This window comes from Podarcis bocagei (assembly GCF_964188305.1).
Source record: "Podarcis bocagei genome assembly, chromosome: 13".
In the NCBI taxonomy this organism is placed as follows: domain Eukaryota; kingdom Metazoa; phylum Chordata; class Lepidosauria; order Squamata; family Lacertidae; genus Podarcis; species Podarcis bocagei.
Window position 1 is genome coordinate 43,209,122 of NC_138138.1, and position 12,415 is coordinate 43,221,536.

At 45.0% G+C, this 12,415-nt stretch overlaps 2 protein-coding genes across 2 annotated transcripts; one reads left to right on the forward strand and one right to left on the reverse strand.

Annotated features, from left to right (window-relative positions):
* Positions 1 to 4,573, forward strand: LOC308570905 (C-type lectin BfL-2-like). Its single transcript, XM_081165980.1, has 6 exons — positions 1 to 113; positions 1,567 to 1,645; positions 2,274 to 2,365; positions 3,249 to 3,389; positions 3,914 to 4,028; positions 4,371 to 4,573. Exons 2-6 carry the CDS (start codon positions 1,579 to 1,581, stop codon positions 4,436 to 4,438), a joined length of 483 nt encoding a protein of 160 aa, XP_081022106.1. The 5' UTR covers positions 1 to 113; positions 1,567 to 1,578; the 3' UTR covers positions 4,439 to 4,573.
* A 2,522-nt stretch (positions 4,574 to 7,095) lies between these two features.
* LOC308571828 (C-type lectin-like) lies at positions 7,096 to 11,267 on the reverse strand (the record flags this gene model as incomplete). Its single annotated transcript, XM_081167445.1, has 5 exons — positions 7,096 to 7,181; positions 8,478 to 8,592; positions 10,060 to 10,203; positions 10,284 to 10,378; positions 11,216 to 11,267. 5 exons carry the CDS (start codon positions 11,265 to 11,267, stop codon positions 7,114 to 7,116), a joined length of 474 nt encoding a protein of 157 aa, XP_081023571.1. The 3' UTR covers positions 7,096 to 7,113.
* Positions 11,268 to 12,415: the final 1,148 nt, after the last annotated feature.

Consider the following 12,415-nt stretch of genomic DNA (forward strand, 5'->3'; position numbering starts at 1 on the left):
CCACCTCTGCCTGGGGTCTATATAACAGCTGCCCAGACTAGGTGAGACCATCAGAGAGGCACCTGGCTCAGCTGACAACCACACTGGTCCACCCAGAAGAACAGCATCGCAAGGTAAGAGCTTGTGGAAGTGATCTACGAGTCTCGGTGAAGGGATTTTTTTCAAAGGCCGTGAGGGAGATGGTTGAAAGGTTCGTGAACAAGGACTTGTGGTGAGGGTGGCTGGTGCCCACTAGAATTGATAGGGCCAAAGGCAGGGAGGCCAACAGTTGATGGAGCCACAGCCAATGGCAGGCAGAGCCACTCACTGGTTGGTTGTAAATAGGAAAGCAGGAAAATGAGGATTAGCTGAGGGCAGGCTGAGGTTGGTGGGGCAGTTCCTATTTGCCCTAATGCAGTGATGGCCAAACTTGGCCCCCCAGCTGTTTGGGGACTACAACTCCCATCATCCCTAGCTAACAGGACCAGTGGTCAGGGATGATGGGAATTGTAGTCCCAAAACAGCTGGAGGGCCACGTTTGGTTATCACTGCCCTAATGGATCAGTCTCCACTGACTGGTGGAAAACAACAATGCACAGAACTGCACTTTCCAAGTCTGTGTCTGATCAGGGTTTTGTGTGTTTTTTTTAATCCCAGAGCTTTCCCTGGGAAAACTCACATTTTACCATTTAATCAGAGCAAACAGCAATTGGCTTTTCCACAGACTGCCATTTGCTCCAATTCAGTGGTAAAACTTTGTTTTTCCCATGGAAAGCCCTGGGGGGGGGGGGGATAAAAAAATAAAAAACCCTGCTCAGATACAGACTTGGAAAGCCTGAACCTTTGCCTAGAAAGCATGGAGCAAGTGCAGATGAGCCCTAAGTTCACAAATCAGACAGAAAAAGAAGATCAGACAGAGAAGAAAATTGGCACAAAAGCTGAACAGAAAAGCTGCATGGACTCATTTGTGTGCAGATCGAAATTTGATTTCCAGTAAACAGGTAGACTGAATAACCACCAGGGTGTGTATATAGGGATGGGAGAGAAAATGGATTTAAAGGCAAATATATCAGATTCTCACTTTCCGAAAAAAATATGCAAACTGAAACACAGCTCTCCTTTCGAAATTCAAACTTGTCTGAATTTTATGATACAGTTCTCCAACCAAATAGTGGTTCCAAAAATGAATTATATATGGGGAAATTGCTTGGAAAAATGTGTACATCACTCAAAACTGCATACAAAGTGGTGTTTCTTAACAGAAATTTGCACTAAAAAGTAATGAATTTTCACGAGCATCTAAAAAAAAAGATCACAAAATGTTCCTAACTGAAGCTGATGAAGCTCCCTTTAAATCAATGTCAATATACCCTTTCATAACACTGGCAACTATTCGAAATTTCAGTTTCTCCCTTCTTCCCAGTTCTTTCCCAGTTTCTCCCTTCCAAGAACCTTCCTGGTTCTTGGAAGTTCAAATAAAAGAGAAATGCAATCCTTCCTTCCTCCTTCTCTCCCTCCCATTGTATGTATGGCAACCAATGAATGTAACTTTGATTTTACCGTGCTGTACATTCATCTCCCTCAAAGGTCAACCAGAAGATGGGACTCTTCACCTACTTCAGTCTTTGCCTTCTTGGAATCCTAATTTCCAGTCCTTTCCAGGAAGGTGAGCAATTTTATAAATGTCTGAGGCTTACCCAGAAATTGTTGTTGGGTTGAGCTGTAATTAAAGTGCATGTTATATTTTCAAAGGACGGTAGGCTATTTAGAACAGAGCAGAAGAGTGTTTTAAATTAGACCATAATTCATTGATTTTAAAGTTATCTATCCTTTCTCAATGGAGTCTAAGGCCACAGATCCCCCATCCCTGGGGTAACCAATACTGGTCTGCAATGGATACCAATGGCCTAATTCATTATAAGGCAGATTTCTATGTGCAGTTATTTGTGTCCTCTCCAGCAAACCCAGAAGGCATCCCTCCTTGTCCCAAAATGCCACCTGTGGGTTTCTTGAAAGGTTAAGAAGTCTGTTTGTTCATGAATAGACCTACATCTGGCTAGGGATGCCAGCTTCCTGTTTAGAAAGGAAGCCAGGGCTGCCTACTCCTGAGCAGACATAGCCACACATAAATGCCCTATTTTGCATAATAGGACAGGGCAGAAATGTTTTTAATAAATAAATAAATGACACATATGGTGTAGATGGAAGTAGGATTTCAGAGAGCACATTAAAGACATGTCTTCTCACTGCTCTGCCTTCTTGGGGCATCTCCCCCCCCTCCTCTCTCCATACAGCTGAGGCCGACACCTGCGCCAGGGAGTGGCTGCAAAACCAGGGCAACTGTTATGCGTATTTTGATAATAAATTGAGCTGGCAAGAGGCTGAGGTAAGAAGGGATTCTTGTTGTCAATGTGGGGATGCTACAGTGCATGGGTGGTGAAACACAGGCCAGGAGACTAAATCTAGCCCATTTGATCGGGCCTTCAAGGATCTCTCTAGTCCACATCTCCTCCCCAGTCACACACCCCTTCCCTGAGGGTTTTGCTGGACTGGAATGTGTCCTTGAACTCCAAGGTTGCTTCTTGGATAGGGGATAGAAGGGTGAGTGGAAACTAGCCTTTGGTACAAAGGCATCATTTACATTCATTCTTCTGCCCACTTTTGCCTGTGGTCCTGCTCACCATTAACAACAGGTTGCCCCAGTGGTGGAGGAAAGGGGGTGGGGGCGTTCGGCCCCAGGTGCCGCCTCTGAGGCGGGTGAAAAGAAGGCACCCCATGGGGGACTCGCCCCACCGCCGTCGCATTGCTGCAGCCATGTACAGAGGATCCTCCGCTCACGGTTGCACCCTCCACCACCATGTGTACAGCAGCCGTGAGCAAAGGATCCCACTGTTGTACGTATGGCGTATACACATGTGCGGTACATACGGTGCACGCACATGTGGTTTGCCCCAACCCCCCACACCAGGTGCCAGTTCTCCTTCCTTCATCCCTGGGTTGCCCAGAAGGGAATGGGGTCCTCAGGCTGAAAGGGGTTCCCTACCTTATTATGGGTTTCTCATCAGATTTCCATAAGTAAGGTTATCAATGTAAGTTGCCTTGAGGCAGCATCTGGCCAGCATCTCAGTCTCCACAGTTGTTCATGTTCTGGTGATATGTCTCCTTGGGCACCTAGAAGGCTAGGTAACATTCAGAAGGGACAGCACCAATCTTGATGGTCGGATATGACCATTGGGGACAAAACTTCCCTGCTTCTTCTCCGTCCTCAGATTGAGTGCCAGAGCTATGGCCGTGGAGCCCATCTTGCCTCTGTCCTCACCAAAGCAGAGACTCTCTTGGTGGCCGAGCACATCTCTACTTACCAGCAAGAAATAAGCAACGTCTGGATTGGGCTCCACGATGTCCGTCAGGTGAGCTTCTCTCATGTGCTTCATTCCTAGCTATCATCAATACTGAGCAATTCCATCCCATCCTTATCCCAATCATCTCCCAGGATCATACACACACCACTTTGTTATTTTCCATGAGAGTCCTTCTCTTCTTCTCTATCATGGCTGACATTAGCTCCCCACAGGCCAGCCTCTCCAAATCATCTCTGTATTGGGCTCCTCACACTTCCTTTATCTCATGATCTGTTCTGTCTCCTTCCTGCAGACCAAGAAATAGAATAGGGCTCCATTTCTGGTTATCAGAACTGAGCAGCGGCTCCTTAGCAATACCGTTCCACTCTCACCTCAACAATCTCCCAAATTTAATCCCACATGCTGTTTTCCATTATTTTCTATGGGTGTCCTCCTCTACTGTCTGCATCACAGCTGGTAACAGCTCCCCATTGGACAACCTTTCCCGTTCATTTTGCATTGGTGTCATTCCAATGGTATCTTCCTCTTTCTGGGCCATTCATTGCACAATCTGTTCTGTCTCATTTCTGCAGACCAGGAGATGGAGATGGGCTGATGAATCCACCTACAACTATAAGGCCTGGATGAAACACCAGCCAGACAACTACCGCAATGCTGAACATTGTGTGGAGCTGAGACTAAGCACAGGTAAGCAAAGCATTTGCACCTTTTCCTGATGGAGAGTACCTCATTTTGTCTTGTCCTAAATCTTTCAACATCCAGCTTCATTGGACGGCGCAGGTATTAAAGGCCTTAGCATTTTGAGTCCTCCTTTAATGAAGGTGGATGTTGGAAGATCAAGGACAGACAAAAGGAGAGAACATAGTTAAACTATGGAATTCACCCCCCCCCAAAAGGCAGTGATGGCCAGCAGCTTGAGTGACTTTAAAAGAAGATTCAGCAAATTTATGGAGGATGAGGCTATCATTGATGACCACACCCACTGGAGCAAGAAGTAGTAATTTTTTGTTATGTCTTTTTGCATTTTAGGCTTTAAGGAGTGGAATGACGCTCCGTGCAAGAAACTCAATGCCTACATCTGCAAGCATGAACTGTAAAGAAGACTGTGGTTCCCAAACTGTGCCTGTTCGGACGCTGGCTTGGTGGATTTCTCTCTGATCGCATTAACCCCTTTCCCACCCCTCAGAGTGAAAGACCATCTCTCCCATTCATCCCCTCTCTGAAGAGCAACCTCTTTGATCTCTCTCTATGCCATTTTTCTGTGCATGCAGCACATGGTGATCTTAATAAACGCTCTTTTATGCATATATTTTCTAGTTCGTTTTTGTCCTTCTCAGTTGACCTAACCTGCTCTAGGATGGTCAGATAGGAAGTGCATAGGAAGCTGGTTTATACTGAGTCTGACCCTTGGTCCATCTAGTTCAGCATTGCTCATACTGAACGATAGTAGCTCTCCAGGGTTATTCAGACAGGACACAATCCTGGTTCTACATGAAGAGGCCAGGGATTGAACCTGGAACCTTCTGCATGCAGAAGAGGTGCTCTGCTACTGAGCTATGGCCCTTTTGCACATGGGCTTTCTTTTGCACATTATTATTATTATGATTATTATGATTATTATTATTTAAGCATTTTACATCAAAAACATCAACATGCTTATTATTGTACTGCAAGGTACTCAACCCTCCTGCTGCGCCAACACCTACTCTTGGACTGGACAATTTGGGCTGGATGGGAAGGTGTGTGGTGTTATAGAATGACAGTTTTATTTTAAGTTCTTATTATTATTTACACAATTTATATACCGTCCTACACCCAGAAGTCTCAGGGCAGTTCACAGGACAAAATCAAAATATAAAACCACAAAATATATAATCAAAATAATAACAACAGCCCAATAACCCCCCCCCAAAACCCCACATTTTAAAAGGGCATAGGGTTCCTGGCGTTTCTGCATTTACATGTTGACCCCAAAACCAACCCTTAATATGAGTTGCTCTCATTGTTAATGGGGAGTCAGAAACCCTGGCCAATCTGTTGCCAAACATGTAGAGATCTTGCTCTAACTCCCCTGCTGAAGAGATTCGAGATTGCCCAGAGAAAGAGCTGCGGAAACTTAATTGTTTCCATACTGAGAGCCACTCATCTCAAACTCCCTAAGATTTGAGAGATTTGGGAAGGTCTGTTGTTGGTTGATCCCAATCCTTTCCTAATGATCCCTAATATGAAATGACATGTTGAAGAGAAAGGACACACACACACACACACGTGCATGACAGATCTCCAGCAAAATTTTCCACTCTGAACTTAGCCGTTCAAGCAGAGATTTTACAAGGCAGTCCAGGCTTGATCTTACAGTGTGACAGTACCACTGCAGTGCCAGCCATAGTAGGCAATTCTGAGCCACATAGACCAATGGTCTGACTTGCTGTAAGGCAGCTTCCTATGTAACACTCTCTGCAAGAGCAGATCAGGAAGCAGCTATCCATTGAGTTATCCCATAGGAATATCTGAGAAAGGCTGATCTATGCTAACTAACAAGTCTCCAACCTCTCAGCATTACTTTGATCCTGTGTACCTGAGATGCTGCTGACTGAACATTGGGACCTTGGGCATGCAAGGCCATTTCCAGAATAACTAGCTGTGTGATATTGGGATGGTCAAGCAGGTCTGACTACAGAATTTAACACCAGGGGCAATAGAAATCTTGTGACATCTGGCTGAAGGGTCAGTACATTGTCACAACACTCTTGTCTTCCCTGTACTGTACTGCAGCAGCTATTATGTGCTCCTGGCAATAACTTGATGAGACCACTGCAGTCAAAATGATGGACCTGGTAGTAATGGCAGTGGGAACTAAGGTTGCATCATAGAGTGAATGAGATGTTACGTGTGTGTGTGTGTGTGTGTGTGTGTGTGTGTGTGTGTGTGTGTGTGACTTCACATGTTTCTGGAGGTATACTTAAAGTTGGTCATATTGTGTATGTGAGATGCAGAGTGTGAGTTCCTGTATTCTGAGTAAGCAAGCTTTGTCTCACTAACTCTGAGCTATACAGCTGCAAATAAAATGTTTTAAATGTGTTGTGAAGTGCAATAGACAAATGTGACACTAGAAGGCAACAGTGAGCTATGCCAAAGTCAATGCCTTTTTTAAAACTGTTTTTTTCAAAAAGCATTTTCTCAGCATTTTTAATATGTGTGTAGATCCCACCTGAGATGAAATAAGTTATAACTGCTCTGTTTGGAGGAAATCTGTTCTCCAAGGTGTCTGCTAATTGCTAGTTTGGGGCTTTCCCCTATTGTGTTTCTGTTTTGGGTCAACATCTGCCTTCTTGCAACTTCTAGAGTTGGGAAGTTTCATATTGTGTTCTGTGTTAGAAACAAGATTGAGGGTCACATAACCTGATACCTTAACAAGCAAGACCGATGCCTTGTTCCATCAAAATGAACCAAAGAAAAACCAGATCAAGTGTTCTCTCATTATAAACACCCATGAGAAACTGGTTGTTCACTTTAATGTCCTTGCACTGCCTGGAGCCAAGAGCATAAGCAACAGAGGTGATCATAACAGTATTTCAGAGACCAGCCCTGGATAAGGGCTGAGAGTGACTAGATAGATGTCATCTTTTGAAGGAAGATCTTCTTGGCATAACAAAGGATGAACTGTAGAGGTGGTAACATTGCTGGATCATCTTCTGACTCCCTTGATTCCAAGGAGATGTGCTTTGATCCATCTAACCCAACCTTCCCTAGACTGACAGTCTCCCTTCTTCTAGAGCTCATGTTTGCAGATGTAGGCTTTATGTTTCTTGCAAACAGCATCAATCCATCTCTTGTACTCTGCAATGGAAAAAGAGAATCCAAGGTCCATTCTTATCCATTCTCCATTTCAAGCATTTTCAAAGTATCTCAAGGTACAGTTGTTGTTCTTTTTATTTGCATATATCTGTGTTTGTTATGGCACTAGGGATGGGCCAGAAATCTGTCAGCTATAGTCCCTGGATATTTGTGGGGGTCCTGCCTAATTCAGGGGGCAATTTCTGAAATTTACAACTTTCCATGAATCTATTTGTTTTGCTCTAACAAACTCATTTTGAAAATTCCCTGGCATGTTTTAGAAGATAACGACATGGTATAGTCTGATTAGCTCATGAGCAAATGAGGGTGAGGATTTGCCTGCCTTTTACCATAAAGTGCCATTAAAGCACAATGTTAGAAACAGTTTAAAACAACTCACAATCACAGAAACAAGGTGGATCCTAAAAATATACATCTCATGTTTCAAAAGGCAGAGTAAAGAGCTATGTATTTACTATGTACTGCTTTGTGCTGGATCCAACCATCGGTCTAACCCAAAGCTGTGGCCCTCAGGATGTTGTTCTGCTCCAAATCTCATCAACCTCAGGATGGGCAATGGTCAGGGATGATAGAAGTTGTAGTCCAACATGATCAGGAAGGTTGCAAGTTCCCCACAGCTGATTCAAGCCAGCATTCTGAGTTGCATCCAGTTAAGTTCCACTCAGTGTAGATCTTTAGAACTTAATGGATCCAAGTGTATTTACCTGTCTGAATACCACACATATATGGGAGGACACCAGAGACTTGAATGTGTGTTTGGGGCTGAGGTGCATGCTTTGCAAGAGACCTCTACAAATGTGTGTGAGAGAGAGGGGGGGAGAGGGAGCTGCTCTGAGCCCAGCTTCGGCTGGGGAGGGCGGGATATAAATAAAATACTATTATTATTATTATTAGGAGAGAGCTGAAAAATCATGCCCCCCCCCCCAAATATGTGTGTGTGTGTGTGTGTGTGTGTGTGTGTGTGTGTGTGACCATAAGATAAAGGAAGGTGAATATTTCATAAAGTCATAGACTTTTAGCACTCAGTGGAACTTAGGTGTCATCTACTTCAATTCCCCTCTTCAGTGCAGAAATCTGAGGCATCCTTGACAGAACTCTGTCCAGCCTCTGCCATCAACCAAAGTGACCCTTCCCACAAGGGAAGCTGTTGCCCCACTGTTTGCCCCCCTCCTTTATTTAACTCAGCCCAGTCCTTTCTGTTCTATTTACGTCTCACCATTGCCGTATACCTCAAGGCTACACAACTTCCCATCGGTGGGAGGACTGTAACATGCCCACCTGTGGAAGCCCTCAAAGCCACACAGTACTCGGAATTCCAAAGATTGTTGGGCTCCCCTCGCATCCAGGTCTTGTAGTTGTAGGAGGACTCATCGGACCACCTCCAGTTCCCATTCTGCAATGACACGGGAGATAACAAGAGCCCTGATTGGTTGGGAGAAAAGTGACATCATGCTCAGCATTCTGTTTCTGATGGGGGACAGCTCTCAACACGGAAACACAGGAAGCCGCCTTACACTGAGTCAGACCATAAGTCTGTCTGGCTCAGTATTGTCTGCTGCATCCTTAACTGCTCATCCCATAGGATTGCCCACTTAGTGGCATATAAATCCTATTTTTAAAAAAATACAAATATATTTCATCTCAAAATATGCATTTTAAAACAGTTTGATATCAACTTTTGATCTCAAGATTGTGTCAGAACATTCAGGACATATGGCAGCCAACAGATAATGTGGATGGATGGCCGCTAACGGATTGAGGTTGAATCTTGACAAGACAGAAGTACTATTTTGGGGAGACAGGGGGTGGGCGAGTGTGGAGGACTCCCTGGTCCTGAATGGGGTAACTGTGCCTCTGAAGGACCAGGTGCGCAGTATGGGAGTCATTTTGGACTCACAGCTGTCCATGGAGGCACAGGTCAATTCTGTGTCCAGGGCAAATGTCTACCAGCTCCATCTGGTACACAAGCTGAGACCCTACCTGCCCGCGGACTGTCTCACCATAGTGGTGCATGCTCTAGTTATCTCCCGCTTGGACTACTGCAACACGCTCTACATGGGGCTACCTTTGAAGGTGACCTGGAAACTGCAATTAATCCAGAATGTGGCATCTAGACTGGTGACTGGGAGTGGCCGCCAAGACCATATAACACTGGTCCTGAGAGATCTGCATTGGCTCCCAGTATGTTTCCAAGCACAATTCAAAGTGTTGGTGCTGACCTTTAAAGCCCTAAACAGCCTCAGCTGTTCATCCCGGACACTGAGGTCCAGCGCCAAGGGCCTTCTGGTGGTTCTCTCACTGCAAGAAGTGAGGTTACAGGGAACCAGGCAGAGGGCTTTCTCGGTAGTGGTGCCTGCCCTGTGGAACACCCTCCCATCAGATGTCAAGGCAATAAGCAACTATCTGACTTTTAGAAGACATCTGGAGGCAGCCCTGTTTAGGGAAGTTTTTAAAGTCTAATGCTTTATTGTGTTTTTAATATTCGGTTGGGAGCTGCCCAGAGTGGCTGGGGAAACCCAGTCAGATGGGCCGGGGTATAAATAAATAAATTATTATTATTATTATTATTATTATCATCATCATCATCTAACTTCTGATCCATGGATCAGGCCAGTTCTCCTCAGAAATTGCAAATGTTGTGTTCCTTCAGCCTTCAGCAGGAAGGAACAGGGTAGCTCAGTTGGCTAGAGTGTTGTGCTGATAACGCCAAGGTTGCAGGTTCAATCCCTGTATGGGTCAGCTGCATTATTTCCTGCACTCCAAGGAGATGGACTAGATGATCCTGAGGGTCCCTTCCAACTCTTTCATTCTATGGTTCTATGATTGATGGATCAATAAGCTCAGGAGGCTAAATGCTTACTTGGTGAGTATCATGGAGTCCAATCCAAACGTCAACCCCTGTTTCTTTCTTGTCAATGGAGATATGTTTGGATACCATCAGAGTTTCTGCCCTTGCAAGAATGGATGCGAGGTGGGTCCCACGACCATAACTCTGACACTCAATCTGGAGAAGGGGAAAATGCACAAGAACTTCATCATTCAACTGGACATTCTCTGCAACCTGTTAATGGATGGTAGTCTTACCTCAGCTTCATGCCAGCTCAACTTGTTGTGGAAAAACCCATAACAGTTGCCCTGGTACTGCAGCCATCCCCTGGGGCAGCGATCCGCTTCAACGGCTTGTTGATGTAGTGGGGGAGATTGTGAAAGAGATGAAGAACAAAGTCATCACAGATAAACCAGTGGGAGAGTTGCATGTTATAACGCAGGGGTAGCCAACATTTTGGTGTCCGTAACAAAATGGCCACTGTGGGTTGTGTGACCTAAAACAAAATGCCAATTGTGAGAGTGTAGCTCAGCACAAAATGGCTGCTTCAGATTGTGGTGTAACTCAAAAAGCCTGTCATGCAGGATATGGCACAACATAAAACAGCATGTGGGGAGTGTAACCCGGAATGGCGGCTGTGGTGTACTACAAATGGCAGCTATAGGGTGTGGCGTAACACAAAACGCCATCTGTGTTGATGTGTCTGCCACGTGTAAAAGTACAAAACAAGAAACAGGAACACAAAATGGTGCGGGCGTACACCGCTTCACCCCATCTTGTGCATTTTTACCTGAATATTTCCTGGCACTTTTCATGGATGCCATAGGAAGTTCTTCTGTGCACATTAGTACCTGTGGGCACTAGGTTGGTGGCCCCTGTTTTAATGTATTAGTGGGTTCATCTCCAACTGGTGTCCTAAAGCTTTTAGAAATTGCTAGGCAGGTTAAACTGACTCTCCAGGGTGATATATATATTCAGTTTTCAAAGATCATTCCTGAAGTCTATCACTCTTTATTTGGCAGTCTTTGCCACCCTAGACCTGTCTTTGGCTGCATTCGCATGGCAGCTTATTTCATTTCCCTGATGTTTCCCTAGCTGTACATTTCTGCATTTTAAGTGAGCAACATTCCCCAAGTCTGAATGCACCCTATAGGACAGAGAATGGTACTATAACTCAATAAGGACTCACCTCTCATGAAGAAGCCAAGCAAACATAGGCTAACATAGGCCAAACGCCCCATCTTTCTTCTTCACCTAAGAAGAAATCAAGAGGTATTGTTGCATGACGAAAACATGGAGTTACCAAGACCGCTTGTGAAATGAGGGTCTTGAAAGGAGAAATTTCCTTGTCATAAGTTTACAGTGTTTGGCTCACATTGCTGCAGGGTGTATTTATCATTCCCTTTTGTCTCACATCCACCAGGGCTGGACCGAGGCATTTGGCTGCCTGAGGCAAAGGACAAAATGCCCCCCCCCCCCCGTTTCACATACATTTATTGGACTGGCAGCTGAATCTTATTTTGACAGTGGTGATGGGACAGCATCTTCCTGAGAGCAGCTAGCTAGCTTAGGAAGCCCAGGGCAAGCTGCTCTCTAGCACCTCCCTGCCAATCACCACACTACCTGCCATTGGCCGCCTGAGGCAAATGCCTCACTCTGCTCAATGATAGGGCCAGCCCTGACATCCACCCTGATGAGTTCAGAGTTGTATATATGTCCAGTTTAGGACCAAACATGATTTGAGTGCAGCAGTGCCACGGGTGGAACTGTAATTGCCATGAAAAGGTAATAAAGAAGACCTGCTTGCACTTTTCTTCCTAAAACCAAGTTTGTCAGGTCTCTAAGGCGTAGGAAGGCTGGGGCGGGGTCAAAAGAACTGTGGCAGAACATTTGAGAAGCGTGAAAGCTAGGTTTTGATTCTCACATTAGTTTGGGAAGTGCAGGTGAGGTCTGTTCATATTGGGATTTATAAAGGTTGGAATTCCTTGAGAATCTCTACCAAATTTGCTTCTGCCTTCCTTATAGTGGAGGGTCTGGCCCTGGAAAGAAAAGGGAAATGGCTTCTTCTCCCATGTTGGAGGATTTAGAAATGGGAAGGTACAGGCAACAGGAAGCTTTATAGAAAACAAACAGTGCTTAAGTTGGGCCCAGTGGTTGGCATATATAATTGCACCCTGATCATCACCAAAACCCTGGTAGGTAGGCTCATGTGAAAGACAGAGACTGGTCCATGGTCACTTAAGGGTTTTTATGGCTGAGAATGCAATTGAACCAAGTCTATCCAAGAATAGCTCTAGCTTTCAACTATGCCGCATTGACTGTGTTCACGCATAGCTCTAAGTTATGGTTTATTCCACAAACCAAGAGCTATCTCACATATGAGCAATCA